This window comes from Bombina bombina, chromosome 3 (assembly GCF_027579735.1).
Source record: "Bombina bombina isolate aBomBom1 chromosome 3, aBomBom1.pri, whole genome shotgun sequence".
NCBI classification, from domain to species: Eukaryota; Metazoa; Chordata; class Amphibia; order Anura; family Bombinatoridae; genus Bombina; species Bombina bombina.
In genome coordinates, this window is record NC_069501.1 from 281,979,270 (window position 1) to 282,005,020 (window position 25,751).

At 37.6% G+C, this 25,751-nt stretch overlaps 1 protein-coding gene across 1 annotated transcript in view; it reads right to left on the bottom strand.

The window, feature by feature from the left end:
* Positions 1 to 25,751, bottom strand: part of MLXIPL (MLX interacting protein like) — a 382,973-nt gene that overhangs the window by 91,746 nt on the left and 265,476 nt on the right. The window contains exons 8-9 of the mRNA XM_053706321.1: positions 15,531 to 15,664; positions 13,992 to 14,478 (exon numbers count right to left, since the gene is read on the bottom strand). Of these exons, the coding sequence (XP_053562296.1) occupies positions 13,992 to 14,478; positions 15,531 to 15,664 (621 nt within the window). The remainder of the gene's footprint in view (positions 1 to 13,991; positions 14,479 to 15,530; positions 15,665 to 25,751) is intronic.

A 25,751-nucleotide genomic window follows, 5' to 3' on the forward strand; every position in this document is an offset into this window, starting at 1 on the left:
TCTAGTGTGAGCAGTAGTAGCGTGCCTTTGGTTTCTGGCTAATGCCAGTAGTGTTAATGCGTGTCAAGCCTCTCTTTAGTGCTCACATTGGCCCTCTTTCTAGTGTGCACACTTGGCACATTCTTGTTTTCAGTTTTGCGCACTCCATGTAACAGTTTATTTTATGTAAGGTAGTTGACTGCGCTACAGTTTATTTGTTTTTCTAGTGCTCTATTCCCGCCATTTTTCAGTTGCGCACTGAGGCAATAGTTGTTTTCTATACTCCTGTGTCCTCTACCTCTCGCATTACCTGCCATTTTCATTTGGAATTGGTATGACTTTTAGTAATTTTCTTTTCGATTTTCACAAAGGTTTTTTTTTCACTTTTCTTCTGTATACTCGGACTTTAATCTTTAAGTCCATGTTACATATGGCAACATATTTTCCAATTGTGTTTATACAATTTGCATAATAAAGTTGCTTTGGTGGTCTTATATTTATTTGTCTGTAAATTTAATGGAGCATGCCGATACTGTCCCCACTACATTACATTATCCTTTAGAGTGTAGTTCCATTGTTAACTATTTTATTTTCTATTTTGCAGGATTGTTTCCATTCCAGCTTTGCAATTCCTAAATGAATTAGGCATTCTAACAGTCTGATGCTGTTCTTGTCTCTAAATAAATTTGTCCTCCCTCTGTTTCTTCAATACAATGAAGTACTTCAGATTTGGCTCCAGAATTTAAAGATTTGTGTGCTCTGTAGTTGTGATGGTTGTGTCTCCTCCAATTATGCGCAAAAGTTCTTTGTATGAAAGTCATCCTAGTTAAATTCTCAGGTTTTTCTGCATCACCAGAGATCAGAACACTTTAGGTTGCCTTTATAGTTTTCAGACTCATATGCCTCAGGTTGTTTTCTGAAAGTAAGTCTTTTATTATAAACAGGAGTATTTTTCTGATCAGGACACAGAGTCTACTTCTTACTTGTCTGAGCTTAAACATCTTTGTTCTTTGCTTAAGGAGGTTTTATGTATGTTAGGTGTCCAAGATCCTAAATCAAAGGAAAAACCTTCCAAAAAGCAATTGGGTTTGATTCTTAAACCATACGCTAAGTCACAAGACCTTGTTTCCTGTTACTGAGGCTCTAATTAAAATAATTTTAGAAAGTAAACCTGGGGGTCTATTTATTAAGCAGTGTCCCATCGTTTCAGGTCCGCCTGAAACAGAAGTTAAGAAGCAGAAATGCTTGTGCAATGTTAAATGCCGACAGCGTATGCTGTCTGCATTTAGCGAGGTCGAGCAGACATGATTCGCTACAGCAAATCATGTCCGCTCAACCATTAATAAATCTACCCCCTAGCCTGGTGTTCTCTTTTAAGCAGTACTCTAAATTTAATAGGATATTTTCTTTGCTGGTTTCTAGTCTAGAGCTTTAAAAAAAATGTTTCAATTGGTAATTAGTTATTTCCTTTCGCCAGACACACAATTATTCTCTTTGAGGATTGTATATTTTTCAGGAAGCATATTGTGTTGAAACTGGTACCTTTCATAGAAAGGTCTTTTTCAGCAACCATTGCTTCTGTAGCAGTTGTATCTGCTCTGTGGTAGAAGCTCTGAAAGTTGATTAATATAATTATTTGGGGTGTCATTGTTGACATAATTATATTTTATGCTAAGTATATGACTTTAACAATGCTGACCAGAAGAGCTTTATGATTTAAGGGATTGTCAGCAAACAGGTTGTTCAAAGATAGACCTTTATCTCTGCTTTCAAAGAAGCATTTATTTGGAAACCTGGTCTTGATGTTTTCTTTTTCTCTGTGTCTAAGGAAAAAGTAGAACAGTCATTTTTCGTTCCCTTGGTCAATCTAGAAACCAAAAAAACTTTCTCCTCCTTACACTGCACTGAATCTTTCAGATCTTACTGGAAGTTTGATACCAATTAGAACAATGCCAAGCATTCTAAAGCCTTCTTCCTCTTCCAAATCAGCATGAAGGTATTGCCCCAATCCAGGTTCTTTTCTGATAGGAAAATTAGTTTCTCAGGATTACAGAATAGGTTTCAATTCAAGGCCTTCTCAAGGACGGTGTCTTTTGCCTCACATTCCAAAAAAACTTTCTGAATTCTATGGCTGTATTAGCTTTGCTTATATTTTGGAACAAGGTCAATGATTTTATTCCATCCTTTTCCATTGCTTCAATGAAAGAGGGAATTTCGCACTTGTTCTGGACTTAATGATTTTATATAATTTCTTAGTGCTGCCCCTGTTTTAAAATAGTGACAATCTGGTCCTAGGTTTTTATGTTTCAAGAACAAACTTTTTCGTTTGTGACTCTTCTGTTTGGTCTTTCTATAGCTACCAGAATTTTTGTGAAGGTCGTCTGTAATAAGAAGTCATGTAGTTAAGTGGCTCTACTTACATATTGGTTCAGGCTCCATTTTTTTCCTTCAGCTGTATTTCATATCAATAGTCTACTGTTGGTTCTTTGCAGACATGGTTGGAGAATTAATTTTAAAGAGTTCTCTTTCTCATTAATCAAGAGTCTTTTTCTAGGAGTCATTATAGACTCAGTGGGGTAGATTTATTATTAGTCAAGTGGACATGATTCGCCACCTAAAAGGTGCCTGAAACGATGGGGCTCCGAAGCAGCATCCGCTGCTTAATAAATGGATCCCAGTGACTTTGTAGTTTTCTCAAAGAGATCAAGGGGTAGATTTACCACAAGTTGAGCAGACATGATTCGCTGTAGCGAATCATGTCCACTCGAACTTGCTAAATGCCGACAGGGGCCGTCAATCAGGGGCCGTCAATCATCCCGACCGTATATGTTAACTTCCGTTTCTGGTGGATCAGAAACGATGGCGCTTTGATGCAGCATCCACTACTTAATAAATCGACTCCCAGGGATCAAAGTTACAGTCAGTTTCCTCACAATTACACTAAATTCACAGCCTATCTGTATCTCAATGTATTGAAGTGTTAGGTCTGATGACTGCTGAAGCATCAGATGTTCTTCCTTTTGCACTGTTCCATATGAGACCTCTTTAACTTTGCATGTTTTGACAATGTTGTAAAAATGTAATTCAACTGTCTCACACCTAGATTACGAGTTATGCGCGCTATAGGGAAATTAAAGAACGCAACAAAAGTTGCGTTATTTGACCCTCTATAGCACAGCCATTACAAATTTTGAAACAGCCAGCTTGTGCGTGCGATATCGTGTTTTTAAGCTCCATACCGCACACAATTCAAGTGCTGTTTTGACGTGCTCATGCACGCTTTCCCCATAGACATCAATGGGGAGAGCGGGTCAGAAAAAAGCCTAACACCCGCGATTGCGGAATGAAAAGTTCCGTAACGCAGCCCCATTTATGTCTATGGGGAAAAAAAACTACCGTTTAAACCTAACACCCTGACATAAACCCGAATGGAGCTTGATGCCCCGTGTTTCTGGCGAGACTTCAGACTCGCCAGAAACACAAGTTATGAAGCAGCGGTCACAAAGACCGCTGCTCCATAACCTGTCCGCCTGCTCTGAGCAGGTAGACAGACATCGCCGGAAATCAACCCGATCGAGTACGATCGGGTTGATTGACACCCCCCTGCTGGCGGCCCATTGGCCGCTAGTCTGCAGGGGCTGCTGGTGCAATGCTGAATACGGCAAGCGTATTGCTCGCCATATTCAGCGAGGTCTGGCGGACCTGATCCGCAGTGTCGGATCAGGTCCGCCAGACCTTGATAAATAGGGGCCCAAGTCTAAATACCCCTAATCTGTCACCCACCAACATCGCCGGCACCTACATACAGTTATTAACCCCTAATCTGCCACCCCCGATATCGCCACCACCTAAATAAAACTATTAACCCCAATCTGCTGCTCCCGATATCGCCGTGCCGCCACTATACTAAAGTTATTAACCCCTATTCCCCTACACCCCAACATCGCCCACACTATAATAAATCTATTAAACCTTATTCCGCCGCTCTCCGACATTGCCACAACTAAATAAAGCTGTTAACCCCTAAACCTCTGGTCTCGCACATCACTACCACTAAATAAATCTATTAACCCCTAAACCGCCAGTCCCCCACATTGCAACAACCAAAATTAAACTATATTAACCCCTAAACCTAAAATAACCCTAAGCCTAACCCTAAACCTAACCCTAACACCCCCTAACTTTAACATAATTAAAATATAGCTAAATTAAACTTACAGTTATTAACTAAATAATTTATATTTCAAATTTAATACATACCTGTGAAATAAAACCTAAGCTAGCTACAATATAACTAATAGTTATATTGTAGCTAGCTTAGGTTTTATTTTTAAAACCTAAGCTAGCTACACAGGTAAGTTTGTATTTATTTTAACTAGGTAGACTAGTTAGTAAATAGTTATCTATTAACTAACCTAGTTAAAATAAATACAAACGTACCTGTCAAATAAAACCTAACCTGCCTTACACTAAAACCTACCATAACAAACACTAAAATTACAAAAAAAATAAAAAAAACTTTTGGCCTTTTGGGGGCCCTTAAAATGGCCTTTTGTAAGGCATTGCCCTAAAGTTAACAGCTCTTTTGCTACAAAACAAAACACCCCCTAACAGAATACAAACCCCCACCCCCCAAACCCACAAAATAAAAATAAAGTAAAACCTAATCTACCCATTGCCCTGAAAAGGGCATTTGTATGGGCATTGCCCTTAAAAGGACATTTAGCTATTTTGCTGCCCAAGCCCTAATCTAAAAATAAAAACACACCCCAAAATGAAAAAAAAAAATTACACAAAATAGCAAACAAATTATCAAAAATAATAAAAATCATTCCTATTCTAATACCCATTTAAAAAAAAAAACACCCCAAAATAAAAAACCTAATCTAGAATAAACTACTAATAGCCCTTAAAAGGGCCTTTTGTATTGCCATTTGTAGGACATTACCCCCCCCCCCCAAACCCACAAAATAAAAAAACTATCTAAAAAACCTAATCTGAAAAAGGCATTTGGCTCTTTTGCTGCCCAAACCCTAATCTAAAAAAAAAAAACACCATAAAAACATTAAAAAAAAACTAACACTACCCTACAACGATCCACTTACAGTTTTTGAAGTCCCGCTTAAACGATCTTCATCCAGGCGGCGAGAAGTCTTCATCCAGACGGCCTCTTCTATCTTCATCCAGACGGCAAAGTCCTCATTCAGGTGGTGAGAAGTCTTCATCCAGACGGCCTCTTCTGTCTTCATCCAGGCGGCATCTTCTATCTTGATCCTGGCGGCGCGGAGCGGGTCCATCTTGAAGACATCCGGCGCGGAGCATCCTCTTCATACGGTCGCCGCAAGAACATTGAATCCTCAATGCAAGGTACGCAATTCAAGATGGCGTCCCTTGCATTCCTATTGGCTGAAAAATTTGAATCAGCCAATAGGAATTAGAGCTGCTAAAATCATATTGGCTGTTCAAATCAGCCAATAGGATTTAAGCAACTCTCATTTTTCAAAAAGTGGATCGTCGGGGGTTAGTGTTAGGTTTTTTTTAAGTTTTTTTTGGGGTGTTTTTTTTTAAATAAGGGTTTGGGCAGCAAAAGAGCTAAATGCCCTTTTAGGGAAATGCCCATACAAATGCCCTTTTCAGGGCAATGGGTAGCTTAGGTTTTTTTAGAATTAGGTTTTTTATTTTGGGGGGTTGGTTGGGTGGTGGGTTTTACTTTTGGGGCGCTTTGTATTTTTTTCAGGGAAAAGAGCTGATATCTTTCGGGCAAAGGGCACTTTTAAGGGTTATTGGTAGTTTATTGTAGGCTAGGGTTTTTTTTTATTTTGGGTGGGCTTTTTTATTTTGATAGGGCTATTAGATTAGGTGTAATTCTTTTTTATTTTTGATCATTTCGTTTGTTATTTTTTGTAATTTAGTGTTTGTTATTTTTTGTAATTTAGTATTTTTTATTTTTTGTAATTAGATACTTTGTAATTTTTAGAGTAGTGTCAGGATTTTTTTAATGTGTAGTTTAGTTTTATTTAATTGGTAGTTTAATTTTAGTTTAATAGTTATATTAGTTTAATTGTTGTTTAAACTTAGTTCTTTTAATTTGACAGGTAAGATTAAATTTAATTTAAGTTAGGGAAATTGTAATTTTAATATAAAGTTAGGGGGTGTTAGGTTTAGGGGTTACTAATTTAATTTAGTTTATTGCGATGTGGGGGGCTTTCGGTTTAGGGGTTAATAGTTTACTTTAGTATATTTTGTTGTGGGGAGCTTGCGGTTTAGGGGTTAATAGGTTTATTACAGTGGCGGCGGCGTGTGGGGTTTAATAACTTAAGTATAATGTGGGCGGACGGCGGATAAGGGGTTAATAATATATAAATAGTGTTTGCGATGCGTCAGGGCGGCAGTTTAGGGGTTAATAACTTTAATAGCAGCGCTATGGAAGTCCCATGAAAACTTTAACTTTAATAGCAGCGCTATGGAAGTCCCATGAAAAAACGTCACTTTTACGTGTGCGGTACAGTCTAAAAGGCTTGCAGTACAGCTATACCGACAAAACTTGTAATGGCTGCGGTCCGGTTTTAACGCTGAAATTACCATTTTTTTCAGTGTTAAAAGCCGAACGCACAACTCGTAATCTAGCTATCAGTGAGGCAATCTCTATCCCGAGAGAAAGTTTTCCAAGCTATTTTTTCATCTTGGAAAATAATGTCTGCAGATGCCATTCTTTTGGAATGGGGTTCAGTCTAGGGGCGCAGGAGAGTACAGGAAGTTTGGTTTTCTCAGGAGGTTAGGTTAACAATAATTATCTTGGACTTCTTTAGGTCCTCCCTTCAGAGCTGTCCTCTTCTAAAAGGACTTATCTGAGTTTTCATTTAGACAATAATACAGCTGTAGCTTATATTCCTCATCAAGGAGGAACTTGCAGTTTCTTAGCAATGAAGAAAGTCTCAAGGTATTTTGATTGGACACAGAAAACTTTTGCATCCCAGGATGGAAATCTAGGTAGCAGATTTCCTTAATAGATAATCCCTTCCACAGGAATGTTTTCTCCTTCAAGTAGTTTTCTACTCGATTTGCCAGTCAGGCCTCACATTACTTGGTTTGCAAATCTGATTCAGATGTCAATCATCAACATCTCAAGTCTCTTGATCGATTAGAGATCGAATACCTATTTTTTATAACAAAGTGGTTTCTTTGCTGTTGCATTGAACTTCTCATTTAGGCCATAAGGCCCATTACAAATAAAAGTTGTCAAAAGATTTTGAAAGTTGTTTCCTCAGATAATGACTTTTCTGCTAACTCTTTAAAGAGTCATATTACTTTTTCTCTTTTCATGCCTCAGGACATTGCTCAGGGTCTTGACATCAAGGATTTGTTCAAGCAAAGTCAGGATATATCCAGTGTCTAAACCATGTTCTCCTTTTTGGAACTTTAATTTGGCAAGCTTTACAGGTTTCTATTTTTAAACCTGCATGTTTTGGACATTTAGCTTCTGTCTTGGAAATTTTGATGGAAGACTTTCTGATTTTTTTTGCACTTTCTTGCAAGGTTTCTTGTCTAATTGTTATCAATATGATTTTTTACCTAAAGTGATTTTTAGGATAACATCAATCAGGATATTATAACCCATCTCCTTGTCCTAATCCATATAATTTATTTGATGATCTCTTACTTAAATAAGATATTGTAAAATAATTAGAACTCTACTTTCAAATTGCAAAGATTTTAGACAATTCTTTAATTTTTTTGTACCTTGATCCACGTAAAGGTCAGAGGGTCATATCCATGTATTTAGCTTTTTGGCTAAATCTTTTGTTTCTAAATTTTGGAAATGGGATAGTTTTTTCCAAAATGCATTATTGTCCATTTTTCTAGATCAGTTTTCCTCTTCTTGGATTTTCAAGAATGAGGCTTATATTGAATACATTTGCAAGGCAGCAATATACTTTCTCTAATTTGTACCACTTTGATATGTTTAGTAGGAAAGTACTTCAGGCAGAAATGTATCATAATTAGGTGCCTGCCTTAAACAATGCTGACCCACCAAATTACTTGTGCACTCCACAGCTTGGGTATTAGTTTGCATGAGTAATGGCTCATGGACTCTTACCACCTTATGATAGAAAACAAAATTGATGCTTACCTAATAAATTAAATTATTTTATGGTGGTGAGAGTCCATGAGACCCTCCCAAATTTAATTTATTTACTTAATTTTTTTCCAGTTCCAGTTTGCACTTTTTTTGGTCTGCTTGGTCCTTTCCTACCTTTCTAGTTCTCCTTTCTTGGCTATATGTCAGTCTGAAATACCAGAGAGGTTAGAGATATTAAGTATTCTCAGAGTTTTTGGAATCTTTGCCTCCTGCTAGTGGCCAGGAGTTGAATACCAAGAGTAATGGCTTGCGGACTCCCACTACCATGAAAGAAATTAATTTATCAGGCAAGCATATATTTTGTTTTTAATGGATAGCACAAGGAGCGTTATTAGCATGCTCATAAAAGTGCTGTGCTCAGGTGCAGTCCAAAATACCTCTGTAAAATGTAGAACCTGAAGTAAAACACTATTATTAATAATAGTACAGCATAAAACAACATGAGGAACTCCACTACTTAAGCCCAACTTCAGCTTAGCGCACCCTCGGCTTAGTGATTGCGTGATATCTAACAAGAAGTTTACTTCATACCCCCATAGAAGTCTATTATGTGAGAGATTTAGCTAGAACACTAAAACATAACTTTAAACTTGCAATATGAGTGCAGATATAGAAGAGGTATTGATTGTGCTCGAGCAATGATAATACTAATATTTTTTATCTCTACTTGTAATCTAACCCATTGTTTTTATACTATGATTGTAGAAAGTTTTCTCAACCACTCTGCTATTATATTCCTACAACAGAAGAAGCAAATACTCAGTATTTCAATCTATTAGAAGCATTTGTGTTTGAATCCATTAGCCTGGCTGAGATACCTCAGTGATAATTTGGGAACATCTGGATTTCCTACTCTCAGATTTAGAAGACAGGAAAAACCTATATGTGACAAAATGCAAAAACATATATCTAGCCAATGGGAAAGAAGACTTTAATTTCAAATGTATATATTAATATTGCTGGTGAAGACTGTGAGGCCTATCTATTAAGTCGTCAACTTTCTTCCATTCGACGGCACCAATAGGCTCGACTAACATCGCGGCCGCGGACCTGAATACGATCTCCATATTTATAAAAAAAGTCGGCAAAAAGCCGCGCACCAAGTACGGGGCGATGAGCAGCGGACTGTTGTTAACTAGCAGTCATCGATCTCGCTGCTATACGGCTTTTTACAAACTTTATTTATATCCTGTCACTAAACACTGCCACTATACTAAAATATTTAACCCCTATCCCTCTGTTCCCGGACCCCACCGCAACTATAAAAATGTTTTATCACCTAAACCCCTGGCCTCCCACATCACTACCACTATCTAAACCTATTAACCCCTAAACCGCCAGCCCCCCACATCGCCATAAACTAAATTAAGCTATTAACCCCTTAACCTAACAACCTGCTAACTTTACATTAAAATTACAACATCCCTATCTTATAATAAATGTAAACTTACCTTTAGAATTAAAATAAACTATATAAAACTATTAATTAACCTACCCTAACTATTATACTAAAATTAAATTAAACTATATTAAACTATTAATTAACCTACCCTAACTATTATACTAAAAATACATTAAACTACCAATTAAATTATCTATATTACATATTTAAACACCTAACCCTACTCAAATTATTTAAGTCTACAATTAAAAATGTCTAAATTACAAAAAAAACACTAAGTTACAAAAAATAAAAAACACTAAGTTACAAAAAATAAAAAACCACAGTATCAAAAATAAAAAAGAATTACACCTAATCTAATAGCCCTATCAAAATAAAAAAAGCCCTTATCAACAGCCCTTAAAAGCCCCAAAGAAATCAGCTCTTTTACCTGTAAAAAAAAATAAAAACACCCCCCAACAGTAAAACCCCCCAAATTAAAACCCTATCTAAAAAACCTAAGCTCCCCATTTCCCTGAAAAGGGCATTTGTATGGGCATTGCCCTTAAAAGGGCATTTAGCTCTTTTACTGCCCAGACCCTACTCTAAAAATAAAACCCACCCAAAAAACCCTTAAAAAACCTAACACTAACCCCCGACGATCCACTTACAGTTTTTGAAGTTCCGCTTGAAGCATCCATCCAGCCGGGAAGAAGTTTTCATCCGGACGGCCTCTTCCATCTTCATCTAGCCGGCGAAGTCTTCATCCATGCGGGCCTCTTCTATCTTCATCCATCCGGCTAGGAGCGGGTCCATCTTGAAGACATGCGGAGTGGGTCCATCCTGAAGACATCCGATGAGGAGCTCCTCTTCAATACGGTCTCTGCCATAAACTGGATTGGAACAGCCAATAGGATGAGAGCTGCTTAAATCCTACTGGCTGATTGGAACAGCCAATAGGATTTTAGCGGCTGTAATCCTATTGGCTGATTAGAACCTTTCAGCCAATAGGAATGCAAGGGACGCCATCTTGGATGACGTCACTTGCATTCAAGATCCAGTTTATGGCGGAGACAGTATTGAAGAGGAGCTCCTCGTCGGATGTCTTCAGGATGGACCCGCTCCGCGTCGGATGTCTTCAGGATGGACCCGCTCCTCGCCGGATGGATGAAAATAGAAGAGGCCGCATGGATGAAGACTTCGCCGGCTGGATGAAGATGGAAGAGGCCGTCCGGATGAAGACTTATTGCCGGCTGGATGGATCCTTCAAGCGGAACTTCAAAAACTGTAAGTGGATCGTCGGGGGTTAGTGTTAGGTTTTTTTAAGGGTTTTTTGGGTGGGTTTTATTTTTAGAGTAGGGTCTGGGCAGTAAAAGAGCTAAATGCCCTTTTAAAGGGACAGTTTACACCAGAATTTTTATTGTTTTAAAAAATAGATAATCCCTTTATTACCCATTCCCCAGTTTTGCATAACCAACACAGTTATATTAATATATTTTTAACCTCTGTGATTATCTTGTATCTAAGCCTCTGCAAACTACCCCTTTATTTCAGTTATTTTGACAGACTTGCAGTTTAGCCAATCAGTGCCTGCTCCCAGATAACTTCACGTGCATGTGCACAGTGTTATCTATATGAAACACATGAACTAACACCCTCTAGTGGTGAAAAACTGTTAAAATGCATTCTGAAAAGAGGTGGCCTTCAAGGTCTAAGAAATTAGCATATGAACCTCCTAGGTTACGCTTTCAACTAAGAATACCAAGAGAACAAAGCAAAATTGGTGATAAAAGTAAATTGGAAAACTGTTTTAAATTACATGCCCTATCTGAATCATGAAAGTTTATTTTGGACTAGACTGTCCCTTTAAGGGCAATGCCCATACAAATGTCCTTTTCAGGGCAATGGGGAGCTTAGGTTTTTTAGATAGGGTTTTTATTTGGGGGGGGTTGGTTGGGTGAGTGGTGGGTTTTACTGTTGGGGGGTGTTTGTATTTTTTTACAGGTAAAAGAGCTTATTTATTTGGGGCAATGCTCCGCAAAAGGCCCTTTTAAGGGCCATTGGTAGTTTATTGTAGGCTAGGGTTTTTTTATTTTTTTTTGGGGGGGGGGGGCTTTTTTGTTTTGATAGGGCTATTAAATTAGGTGTAATTCTTTTTTATTTTTGATATTGTGGTTTTTTATTTTTTGTAACTTAGTGTTTATTTTTTTTGTAATTTAGAAATTTTTAATTGTAGATTTAAATAATTTGAGTAGGGTTAGGTTTTTAAATATGTAATATAGTTAATTTAATTGGTAGTTTAATGTGTTTTTAGTATAATAGTTAGGGTAGGTTAATTAATAGTTTAATATAGTTTAATTTAATTGTAGGATAATAGTTAGGGTAGGTTAAAGGGACACTGTACCCAAATATTTTCTTTTGTGCTTCAGATAGAGCATGCAATTTTAAGCAACTTTGTAATTTACTCCTATTTTCAAATGTTCTTTATTCTCTTGGTATCTTTATTTGAAATGCAAGAATGTAAGTTTAGATGCCGGCCCATTTATGGCGAACAACCTAGGTTGTCTTTGCTGATTGGTGGATAAATGCATCCACCAATCAAAAACTGCTGTCCAGAGTTCTGAACCTAGAAAAAAAGCTTACATGCCTTCTTTTTCATATAAAGATAGCAAGAGAACGAAGAGAAATTGATAATAGGAGTAAATTAGAAAGTTGCTTAACCCCTTAATGACCACAATGTACCCTGTATGTCACTGGTCGTTAAGGGTTTTTTCAGGACATAATAGCACAAGTTTAGCAAGAAGACGCTATTAATACCCTCCCTCCAGCAGGCTTTGTGGAATAGAGCAGTCTCAACGCTGGTGGCAAGACTGCGCTATAAAACAATCAAGTCCCAAAAAAAGGCCAGTGACATACAGGGTACGTCGCTGGTCCTTAAGGGGTTAAAATTGCATGCTGTATCTGAATCACAAAAGAAAAAAATTGGGTACAGTGTCCCTTTAATTAATAGTTTAATATAGTTTAATTTAATTGTAGGATAATAGTTAGGGTAGGTTAATTAATAGTTTAATATAGTTTATTTTAATTCTAAAGGTAAGTTTAAATTTATTATAAGATAGGGATGTTGTAATTTTAATGTAAAGTTAGCTGGTTGTTAGGTTAAGGGGTTAATAGCTTAATTTAGTTTATGGCGATGTGGAGGCCTGGCGGTTTAGAGGTTAATAGGTTTAGTTAGTGGTAGTGATGTGGGAGGCCAGGGGTTTAGGGGTTAATACTTTTATTTAGTTGCGGTTGGGTCCGGAAGCGGCGGGATAGGGGTTAAAACATTTTATTTAGTGGCGGCGATGTCGGGCGGCAGATTGGGGTGTTTAGACAAGGGATTTATGTTAGGGTGTAAGGTGTAAACGTTACTGGTTTTCTACCATAGAAATCAATGGGATATCTTGCAGCAGCGAACATAAGCTTTCGCTGCTTTCAGACTCCCATTGATTCCTATGGCATCTGCAGCCTCCAGGGTGGCGGACTGAAAACCAGGTACGCTGGGCCGGAATAGCCTCGAGCGTACCGGTTAACTATTTGATAACTTTTAAAAAGTGTCAAATAGTGCTGAATGTGTATTCAGAACATCTGTAATGACGTAAGCATCAATCTGTGTCGGATTGAGACCGGCAGATTGTATGCTATTGCTACGTCACAGATTTTAAAATTTGCTGGTCTGTGGGCTTTGATCACTAGGTCGAATCAAGCTCACCAAAATTACGCTGCAGAATTCCAGCGTATTTCAGGTTGACGGCTTGATAAATATCCCCCTGTGTGTGTGTTTGATTTTTAAAGACATAAAACACCTTTTGCTTTTGTCTAAAAATTCTGCTTTTTCCTATGCTCCCTAAAGAAGCTGAAAAGCAAAATCTGCATGGTGTATACAATTAAACGTTCCCTAAGATTTTGTTCCAAAACAAAAAAACATCCTAGGCATGCTGTGTGGAAATTATTTTTTTCAGCAAATAATAGTTCTTAAAAATTATTTTAAGAAAAAACATGTGAAAATTGTATTCTGGTGGAGAAGAATACTATGGTGAGGAGCCTCAATGCAAAGTTTCCAATTAGTTAAAACAAGACAGTTATTTGAAAACCATTAGAAATGCTGTTTTCCTGCTAAACTAGAAAGACTTTCAGAATAAGAACAACCAATTAAAATGTGCTATCCCTTGCATTCTACTAATGGAGTGGAATATACCCTTTTGATTTGTAGACTGTCTATGAAGCAAGGCACTCTTATCTTTCTTTATTAGTCTGCAACTCCATTAAGTGTCTTTATTAACTGATGATGATACTAATAATAACAGAAAAAAATACAGAATATAAAGTTTGTGCTTTGTGTAATCCCTTCCAGATGCCATTGGCTACCATTCAACTTGATAGGAAAAGTATACTTTGCTCTGTACTACATTTTTGACAAGATTACATTGAAGTAATTTCTAATGTTATTACCTGAAAAGTGTGACTGGTTAAGAATGGACATAGCTTTTTTGGTTCCGCCTGGTGCCAATCTCTTGTGCTTGATGCTTTCTACTCTTCCCCGTGGTTTGGGTACAGGAAATATTGGTGGTGGCTCAACATGTGTAGGAGGTTCTGAAAACAGGGGGTAGACGTCTGCATGGATGGAGGGCAAGGCAGCTTGACTAATAGTGTTAGTGTCTGTAGCAACACAAGCAAATGAAGATTTGGGGCAGGATACACGTGGGAAGAACAAATCTTGTTCCTGCAAAGGGAGGTTTGGGCAGATACGTTGTATGGGCAGTGTTGGTGGTTGAGGAAAAGAGTCAGTAGTAAAGCCATCATTGGCTGTGGGGTATTGGGGTAGATGTTTGGGTTCAGCACAAGAAGAAACACAAGGCACTGTCGTTCTTTCGAAACCTTTTGACAGAGTTGAACTGGAAAAACATGATTCTGATTGTGAACCAAAGCAGCTGGGGGACTGAAAAGGAAACAAAAAAAAAACAATCAAATATAGAACTGATTTTCTTCAATAAGTTTAGAGAAAAATAATGAATTACATTTAAAAGGCAAAGAGAAATTACTTAAAAAAGAGGGAGAAAAAAAGAAAAGGAAAGAATTTGCCTTAAAGATTTTACTATTGCACTTGAGTTATTTTTTACAGGGTTTTTTATAGCTGTCTGATCCATTAAAAGTATTGTCAAAAATACTGAATGTGCAATATATGATAACAATGGAACATCACTTCTCTTAAACTCGGATTGGGAAAAAACAAAACTAATAATTTAAATATGTAATCTTATCTAAGCTATATTTTTTAACTGGTTATTAAACCAGGAAACAATAACTAACTGAGCATGCATGACAGCTTAAACAATGAAAAAAATATAGCCATGTTACAAGCAAAGTGGGTTTTCAATATAAAAATATAAATTATATATATAAAAAAATCCTGCAAAAAGCCAGGCAAAACTTATCTTCTGAAAACTGTACTGTTGGTGAGAGTTCTTAATGCAAAATATCACATTTTTATTGCACAGAAAAATGTAAGAAACCCATGTGAAAACAGGGCTTGTTTTAATTAAGATAGGAAGGAATTAAAGAAGCGTGGGAAGGAAGGAAATGATCAAATATGCTTAATTCTCTTTGTATCCTTTGTTGAAGGAGCCGCAATGCACTTCTGTGAGTTAGCTGAAAACATCTGGTCAGCCAATGACAAGACACATATATGTGAAGTCGCCAATTAGCAGCTAGCTCACAGTAGTGCATTGCTGCTACTGAGCTTATCTATGTATGCTTTTAAACAAAAGATACCAAGAGAAAGAAGCAAATTAGATAATAGAAGAAGATTTGAAAGCTGTTTAAAATTGCATGCTCTATATAAATCATGAAAGTTTAATTTTGACTTTACTGTCTTTTTAAGACAGTTTATAATTGTCAGCAATCCACATTTTATTTTGGTTCATTTAGGAAAATAAGAAGTGAGAAAAGGAGAGTATACAGCAAAATATTTCACTTGCAGAAATATCAAACCTGTGGGATCCTATGGTTGTTCACAACAGGGGATGTTTGTGGAACGGTCTCTGGACCAAAGTTTGCAAAGTTATGTTCTTGTGAGCATGGATGCATTTGCTGAGAAGTAACAGGTCTGGGACCACTGAAGAAGTCTGTGGAACAGAAATGATGTAACATTACTCACACCTGAGAACTCTAGACAGACATCATGCAACTCAACTTATCAGAGCCAAAGGGGTAGATTTATCATGCAGCGTATGCCGGAAACATAAGTTAAGATGCAGCGGTCATAAGACCGCTGCTCCTTAATTTGTTAGCCACCTTTGAGGTGGTCGACTGCAATCATCCTGATCGGATACCCCCGGAACATTTGCGGCCAATATATATATATATATATATGGGTTGACAAATTCCCACTTAAAAGTGATGGTAAATTTCAGACTTTAATAATTTTACAATTAAATATATATTAGTGTACTAGCAAAACGTCATAATTATTTTTTAAAAAAAAGTATATATATATATATATATATATATATATATATATATATATATATATATATGTGTGTGAACAAAAGAACATGGTGCACTCACTGGGACTTAACAAATTATCCATTTAATGATAGTAACGTTTCGGGCTTACCCCAGTCTTTAGACCAACAATGTGGTCTGAAGACGGAGGTAACCCTGAAACGTTACTATCATTAAACGGATAATTTGTTAAGTCCCAGTGAGTGCACCGTGTTCTTCTGTTCACTTATTTATATTTCTTAATGGAAGCACCCTGGGCACTGGACTGTGCTGTTTACAGCAGTATCATGAGTGCTTTACCCATTTACCAGAACGTATGTATATATATATATATATATACAGTATATATAGTATATTATAATACAAGATTTATAATCCTACTTGGTATCTTCTGTTCCTTCGCCCCCTTTAATTTCCTCTTTTGGCTGGGCTGTGACATAGAGAGCAGTTCCACCCACTCTCTACATAGGCTTCCAAGTCCTTTCAAAGGGCTGGACTTCAAGAATGTCATATGACACAAACACTGATTGGATAATCATTGGAATTGTCATAAAAAAAGTTCATCCCAGTGGACCGGTATAACATTATAATAGAACCATTACTAAAGGCATGGATTTAACCCTTTTCACTGAGAGATTAAAAAAATGGAATTCCAATTTAATGGAAAAGATTACATATATGGCATTTGATTAGCTAAAGTTTACCATCATATGTCAGGGTTCTAATAATGGAACATTATTCAAACATTTCTTTAATCAGCCCCTGACATATGTTTATTTTGTAAGTGTCCTCCCTTAAAGTGGCAACCATTATATATATACATATATATATATATATATATATATATATATATATATATATATATATATATAAAACAACTGTTAAAGCATGGCATTGTTTATTTAAACATCCATTAAAAATATTAGCAGAAACCCTCAGCAACAGGGTTAAAGGGAATAGTTTGATCGGTTTCGGTCATGTGACCGTACTGATACACCTCATTAAAATATTTACAACATTAACACTATCAGTTAGAATGTTTTGCAAATCAAAAACAGTTTAAGAATAAATTCTGGTGGGATTTGCATTCCTAGTCCTCTGTGTGCTGACAATTAGGGACAGATATAAATGTTGCCGGGTCCAAAAAAATTAACCATATTTAAGTATATTGGAGGCACTCCAGTTTCTTTAGAGGGAGTGGAACAAACCGTTTATTACACCAAAAGCATGTAAAATAAATAATGAATGTATACTGCAATATTTTTTTACTTAAATAAATAAATAAAACATTACATTGAGGATTTTATTTTGAGTTTACTGTCCCTTTAATACAACACACACATATATATATATATATATATACATATTACAGTTTAACAGATTAAGCATATGTATTAAGTACCATCATATGTCACCTAAAATGTGAGGTCGCCACTACTATCTCACTAATTTTGTTGATAGTGGGCATATTACATAATTCTTTATGGACTTAACATTTCATAATACTTTAACGGAACACTTTGTATCATTCAGATTCCTACTGTTGTTTATATCAGTCAAAAAAACAATTTATGCTTACCTGATACATTAATTTATTTTATGATGGTGAAAGTTCAAAAGCCATCATACAGTATGTGGGATTAAAGTCCAGTCCTACAGGAAGAGGCAAAACACCCTTTTCATGATTCCTTAGTCATACATATGGTTAAGAGAAAGGAGAAAATAAGAAAAGCAGGAAAGGAAAAGCAGGGTAAAAGTACAAACTGGTACTTTTGCCGTTATGGAAAAACAAGAACTGGTCTCTTAGACTCTCACCATCATGAGATTAATTAATTTATCAGGTTAATATATATTTTGTTTTCTTTCATAAGATTTTTTGAGTCCACAAGCCATCACATATGGTATCATATACCCAAGATGCGAGGTCCACAAGACCACCATGAAATAAGGCAGGAAAAACAGTTAAAGCAGGTAGAGGTAATAAAAGAGGGGCTGCCATGGGGCGGAGCCAACTGCCGAAGAGATAAGACGCAACTTACAGGAGCTCATCGGCACGTCTGGACACTTTGGTGCTTTGATAGAACCGTGTGGGTACAGAGAGCGGACACCAATAGCAAAACGGCAAGTTTACCGTCTTAAAGAGTCTAGGCTGCTGCACACCATCTCCCAAGAGACCTTGCTAACAAGCAGTGAGACCCGTAGTGCCAAATCTGTCACTTTGTCTAGCGTGTAGCTGAACAGAAGAGGAGGATGGAACTAAAAAGTTCAGCCATTTTGATCCCGGTGCTACAAGCAATGAATTGCTGTTTTACACTCTTAGAATAGAGTATACAAGCTGAATTGAAAGATATTTTAGGTTTCTCTATGATTGAAGCAACCTCGCTAGATTGTGCAACCACACAGCGTGCAGCACACAGTGTCAAGGGATATACATATCCAGAATCAGTACCGCCGCCAGTAATGGCGCCTCAGAGCATAAATCAACTGGATGTTAAACAAAGCACATCAAGGTATCTGGCTAGTCATAACGTCTTTACTGACCTACCACAGCGAGAGACCGGCACCTTAGAAACAACATCAGGGCCTTCTACCACCACAAGATGGAAACTAATTGGTGGGGAGTAACGAGTAGCCACGAGGCAGCCTAGAACCAGGGAAGAGATGGTGACCGTCACAGAGAATACACAAGGAGCCCTACTCAGTCAAGGCGAAGCGATAAGTACTGACTTAGTCTTTATCATACATGAGGAGGAACCAGAGAAGCCAGGACCGATCCCCTCTCAACCACTTTGGATGGAGAACAGTACTGAGGCCTATGATGGATTGCCACTCCATTTGCCCCAGCTACCAGTCACCACCATACTACCTACTGCTATGTGGAAAACCACAACTAATTTGCTACCAAAAATAGGGATGGGGTAAAGACACATTTGTTCACATCTACTATATGTAATCTTACATTAAGACAATCTACACTTTATAAACTCCATGACAACTGGCTAGTTTGATGTTATATACCTGTTACCATTGATACAAACCAATAGCACCATTGTGTATGTGTTTTTACTAACCTGAACTTACTAGATATATCCTTTCTTAAGCATTTAAATTCTAACCACCTCACTGAGTGCATATCTGTTGTTATCCGGAAGCCTATTGTTTTTTTTACCAATATTCAATCTGTGCACCTTTATATGTTTGTTACTCTAAACACTTAGAGATGGTCACTTATCCTATAAATAATTTTCTTTGATATATGTATACACACTTATGTTGTAGAATAATAAGATTTTGCATATGTACAGTATTCAAAATCACAGCACTGAGACAACTGTATCCCTATTTTGAAGGCTTATAATTTTTATGTTAGTGTGTGTATGCCTCAGTAGGTATGTATGGCCGCTAGGTCAGAAGAAGCCACTCCCTTAAACCTGATAGCATAATCCTTGTTCGAATTGCTCTATTAGATTTAAGTTAGGGAGCTTGGCAGTAAGTAATGTTCAGTTAAACAACACTTATATTTGATCTCCAAACAGGGGGCAGGGAATAGACTAAGAAACCTTAATACCAACAGTACAATGCCTTAGATGTTAATAGAGGGTTAAACAGTTTCAAGGTGAAAACAAATGTTATCTCTCTACCATAGTGTATTGTATGATGTTTATTTCAACGTTTTCTTGCTTTATATATAAGGCAACTGGTTACACAATTTATTTTTGCGAAAGATTTATTACCCTTTACTTCATACTAGAAGCTATGTGGCCAGATTCATCTGTGAAGAAAACAGGTTACCTCACAGTGTTCCTTTTAAAGCCATGTTGTAGTAGAGATTGCAGACCATCTGCTGATTTAAAAGTGTAATGCTGGTCATTATCCTATCTCCTCTGCCTCTAAATGTGACTTAGGCACTTATGTGATCTTAAACTATATACTCCTCCCTGACCCCATATAGAGTCATCATTGAGTTACAGGTTTATTCCTATAGTAAGGTTATTACCTGTCTGGTGTCCATAGCAAATATTGCTTCAGGTTGATGTTCAGTTGTGCATAGTTTGCTAGTGTTGATTCATTCTACATATATAACGGGCTGTCTGCAGCCGGGACAGCATAAAATTATTATATTGCACAATACTGCCAAACTTACATTCCAGGCTCTTGTTGCCTAATATCATCCAGGTTTTAGATATGGACCTAATATTGGTACATCTTAGGAATAACTAACATATATTATGGAGGTCTTATCGGGTCACTATGTTTCATGGCTTATAGTCTGCTCTTAGGGGCAGTAATCCCCACTTTGTAAACCCTATTCATCCCTACGCTTTCTCAACGCGTTTGTAACCAAGTTGTGCCTATATTGTGGTATAATCATGGTAGTGATGAAGTAATTCTTTATAGTCAGAACCTAAATAGCTATTGTCTGTATGTGATATTTGGTGTTTGCATTAGGTAGTGCCAACCCCCCCCCCCCCCCCCCCCAATACTCTACCTATTGTTAAGATGTTTATAGTCACACAAGCTCCTGTAGTACATATTCGCCAGCTCCCCCCATACTTTGGGGCTTCCAAAGATTGAAAAGCTTAAAAAGTCTATACTCTCTACATCATTTATATAATGTGCATTATTACTTGTTTTTCCCTTTTCAAGTTATTATTTAGCATCAAAGAAAGAACAGAATGTGTGAGGTCTATTCTTAGAATATTGCATAAGTGTGATGTAACGGTTATGGCTATGTACAGTGGCAATATGAATGACATCTCTTTTCTTTTTCATATGTCTATGATCTCTGTAATGCAATTTGCCTATTGTATTTAATGTATCTTACAATGTTATATATACTCTTTGACAACCCAGCCTTCAAATTTTATCTTTCGACTCCGCCCCCCACCCCACCCCCCTCTTTCCCCTCCCCCTTGACACCATCAGCATTTCTACTGAGCTACAGTATTAAACATTCCCAGGAACCCCTACCCCACTTCCTTACACCTTTGAGCTTACCTCGTAAGTAGAGGAAAATAAATCCTGTAGAAATGTATTCTGGTTTTCATGTATGTCTAAACGTTTACTATCCAATGTTAAGAACAATATCACTTGAGATGTAATATGTACTCTTGCTTATCATTATCAAAGCTCGTGACAGAAGAAGCCTCTATTGGATATATTACTGAATCCCATTGATAATGTGACATACCTACAGGGAGTGCAGAATTATTAGGCAAGTTGTATTTTTGAGGATTAATTTTATTATTGAACAACAACCATGTTCTCAATGAACCCAAAAAACTCATTAATATCAAAGCTGAATATTTTTGGAAGTAGTTTTTAGTTTGTTTTTAGTTTTAGCTATTTTAGGGGGATATCTGTGTGTGCAGGTGACTATTACTGTGCATAATTATTAGGCAACTTAACAAAAAACAAATATATACCCATTTCAATTATTTATTTTTACCAGTGAAACCAATATAACATCTCAACATTCACAAATATACATTTCTGACATTCAAAAACAAAACAAAAACAAATCAGTGACCAATATAGCCACCTTTCTTTGCAAGGACACTCAAAAGCCTGCCATCCATGGATTCTGTCAGTGTTTTGATCTGTTCACCATCAACATTGCGTACAGCAGCAACCACAGCCTCCCAGACACTGTTCAGAGAGGTGTACTGTTTTCCCTCCTTGTAAATCCCACATTTGATGATGGACCACAGGTTCTCAATGGGGTTCAGATCAGGTGAACAAGGAGGCCATGTCATTAGATTTTCTTCTTTTATACCCTTTCTTGCCAGCCACGCTGTGGAGTACTTGGACGCGTGTGATGGAGCATTGTCCTGCATGAAAATCATGTTTTTCTTGAAGGATGCAGACTTCTTCCTGTACCATTGCTTGAAGAAGGTGTCTTCCAGAAACTGGCAGTAGGACTGGGAGTTGAGCTTGACTCCATCCTCAACCCGAAAAGGCCCCACAAGCTCATCTTTGATGATACCAGCCCAAACCAGTACTCCACCTCCACCTGGCGTCTGAGTCGGACTGGAGCTCTCTGCCCTTTACCAATCCAGCCACGGGCCCATCCATCTGGCCCATCAAGACTCACTCTCATTTCATCAGTCCATAAAACCTTAGAAAAATCAGTCTTGAGATATTTCTTGGCCCAGTCTTGACGTTTCAGCTTGTGTGTCTTGTTCAGTGGTGGTCGTCTTTCAGCCTTTCTTACCTTGGCCATGTCTCTGAGTATTGCACACCTTGTGCTTTTGGGCACTCCAGTGATGTTGCAGCTCTGAAATATGGCCAAACTGGTGGCAAGTGGCATCTTGGCAGCTGCACGCTTGACTTTTCTCAGTTCATGGGCAGTTATTTTGCGCCTTGGTTTTTCCACACACTTCTTGCGACCCTGTTGACTATTTTGAATGAAACGCTTGATTGTTCGATGATCACGCTTCAGAAGCTTTGCAATTTTAAGAGTGCTGCATCCCTCTGCAAGATATCTCACTATTTTTTACTTTTCTGAGCCTGTCAAGTCCTTCTTTTGACCCATTTTGCCAAAGGAAAGGAAGTTGCCTAATAATTATGCACACCTGATATAGGGTGTTGATGTCATTAGACCACACCCCTTCTCATTACAGAGATGCACATCACCTAATATGCTTAATTGGTAGTAGGCTTTCGAGCCTATACAGCTTGGAGTAAGACAACATGCATAAAGAGGATGATGTGGTCAAAATACTCATTTGCCTAATAATTCTGCACTCCCTGTATAGTACTTGTCATAGCAGCACACTTTGCATTAATGCAAGTTATTTCAACAGCTGCATCACAAATAAAACTGCTTGTAGTCTTGACCAACCTCAAGAGATTCTGAATTAAATTAAGCACATTTAAGTAAGGACTACAGAATTTATTTCACATCCTTAAAACATACATATATGGTCATAAGATTTGTCAACTAAGGTGGCAAATTATTAACCATGTAGATATCCCCAGGGGAGATGGAGATGGAGAATGTTAACTTAAACAAAAAGAAGCATTCTGGATACATACATTAGATACTATCACTTAGATTACGTCTTTTCAGCTAAACAGGGTGTGAGTTAATGAAAAGCCTCCTTATGCGTGCGATGTGGTGGCGTTAAGCTCCATACCGCACAAAATCCAAGGGCTGATTTGACGTGCTTGTGCACGCTTTCCCCCATAGACATCAATGGAGAGAGAGTGTTGGAAAAAAAACTAACACCTGAAGTGCGGTATGAAAAATCTACGTAACGCAGCCCCACTGATGTCTATGGGGAAAAAAAAGTTACGTTTAAACCTAACACCCTAACATAAACCCCAAGTCTAAACACCCCTTATCTGCCGCCCATGACATCGCCGACACCTAAAAAAGTTATTAACCCCTAATCCGTCGCTCCCCGACATCGCCGACACTAATAAAAGCTATAAACCCCTAATCCACTGCTCCCCGACATCCCCGCCGCTAAATAAAATGATTAACTCCTAAACCTCCGACGTCTCATATCTCCGCTACTAAATAAACCAATTAACCCCTAAACCTCCAGCCCCCCACATCGCCGCTACTAAATAAACCTCCAACCTCTCATATCTCCGCTAATAAATAAACCTATTAACCCCTAAACCTCCGCCCCCCCCACATCGACTACTACTAATTAAACCTATTAACCCCTAAACCTCTGGCCCCCCACATCGCCGCTACTAAATAAATCTATTAACCCCTAAACCGCCAGCCCCCCCACTTCGCAAAACACTAAATTAAACTATTAACCCCTAAACCTAACACCCCCTAACATTAAGAGCCTTTTGTAGGGCATTGTCCTAAGTTAAACAGCTCTTTTACCTGTAAAAATATACTAAGTCCCCCCAACAGTAAAACCCACCACCCAACCAACCCCCCAAAACAAAAAATCCTAAACTACCCATTGCCCCTAAAGGGGCATTAGTTTGGGCATTGCCTCTTTTTCATTGCCCTTAAAAGGGCATTCAGCTCTTTTCAAAGTGCCCATCCCTAATCTAAAAAAAAAAAAAAACACCAAAAAACAAACAAAAAAAAACCCTAACACTAACCCCAGAATATCTACTAACAGTTCCTGAAGTCCGGACATCTATCTTCATCCAGTCGGTGCAGAGCGAAGCTATCCTGGAAGTGGATCCCATCCTGTGTGGAGCATCCTCTTCATACGGTCACCGCCGTACACTGAAGTTGAATGCAAGGTAGCCGTTTCAAAATGGCATACCTTGCATTCCTATTGGCTGATTTGTTTCTTTGAATTCAAATCAGCCAATAGGATTAGAGCTTCTGAAAATCCTATTGGCTGGTCAAAACAGCCAATAGTATGAGAGCTACTGAAATCCTATTGGCAGATTTGAACAGATTAAGTGTAATTGTTTTTATTTTTGATAATTTAGTTTATCATTTTTTGTAAGCTTAGTGTTTTTTATTTTTCGTAATTTAGCGTTTATTAATTTTTGTAATTTTATATTTTTTATATTTTTCGTATTCTTAGGTTTTTTTAAATGTGTAATTTAGGTTTTTATTTGGTAGTATTTTTTTATTTTATTAGTAATGTTAGTTTAAGGTGTGGTTTATTTTTATTTCACAGGTAAGTTTTTATTTATTTTAAGATAGTTGGGGGTGTTAGGTTTAGGGGTTAATATTTTAATTTTGTTTTTTTTTAATATTCTGGGCCAGCGGTCTAGGGGTTAATAGGTTTAGTTTAGTAGTTACGATGTGGGGGACTGGAGATTTAGGGGTTAATACTTTATTATAGTGTTGGCGATGTTGGGGGGGGGCGGTGCTTTAGGGGTTAAAAGGTTTATTTAGATGTCGGCGATGTCGGGGAGCGGCGGATTAGGGGTTCATAACTTTTATTAGTGTCTGCGATGTTGGGGAGCGGCAGTTTAGGGGTTAATATATTTAAATAGTGTTGGTGATGTGGGTGGGCGGCAGAGTAGGGGTTAATAGGTTTAATATAGTGTTTGCGATGCGGGAGGGCGGCGGTTTAAGAATAGGCAGTTTATGGATGTTAGTGTACTTTGTAACATTTTAGTTATGAGTTTTGTGAAACATTTCTGTTACACAAAATCCATAACTACTGCTCTCAGATGGCGGTATGGATCATGTCGGTATAGGCTGTAACGCAAGCATTTTAGCCTGAACGCACAACCTGTAATACCGGTGCTATGAAAATCCCACACAAAGTTCGAAATGGACGTTGCATTACAGGTTAAAATGCTTGCGGTATAGCTATACCGCTGCAACTCGTAATATGCGTTCCTGACTATTACGCTGGAATGGCCATTTTTTCAGCGTTAAAAGCCGTACCGAAACACTTGTAATCTAGCTGTATGTTTCCAAGGGCCTGAATTGAGAATTGGGCCGATCTGTCTTCCTCTAATTATGTTTATTTCTTTCAAGTGCATTTGCTTTTCAAGTGAATTTATCTTGTCTAATTATTATTTTTTCTGAACATGCAATCTTACAAAATATGTATACATGATTACATTTTTACTTCAATGTGCAATAGCAATTGATTTTTAAAATAAGTTTTATTGTGGTACCACTAGGTGGCAGTATAAGAATTCACAACTGATAATGTTTTATCATGGAATTATAAAGGGTTAATTAAATCAATATTGTTATTGGTGGAATGTCATTTAAAATATTGCACAGGTGTATGTGAGCCCAAAACATTGCAG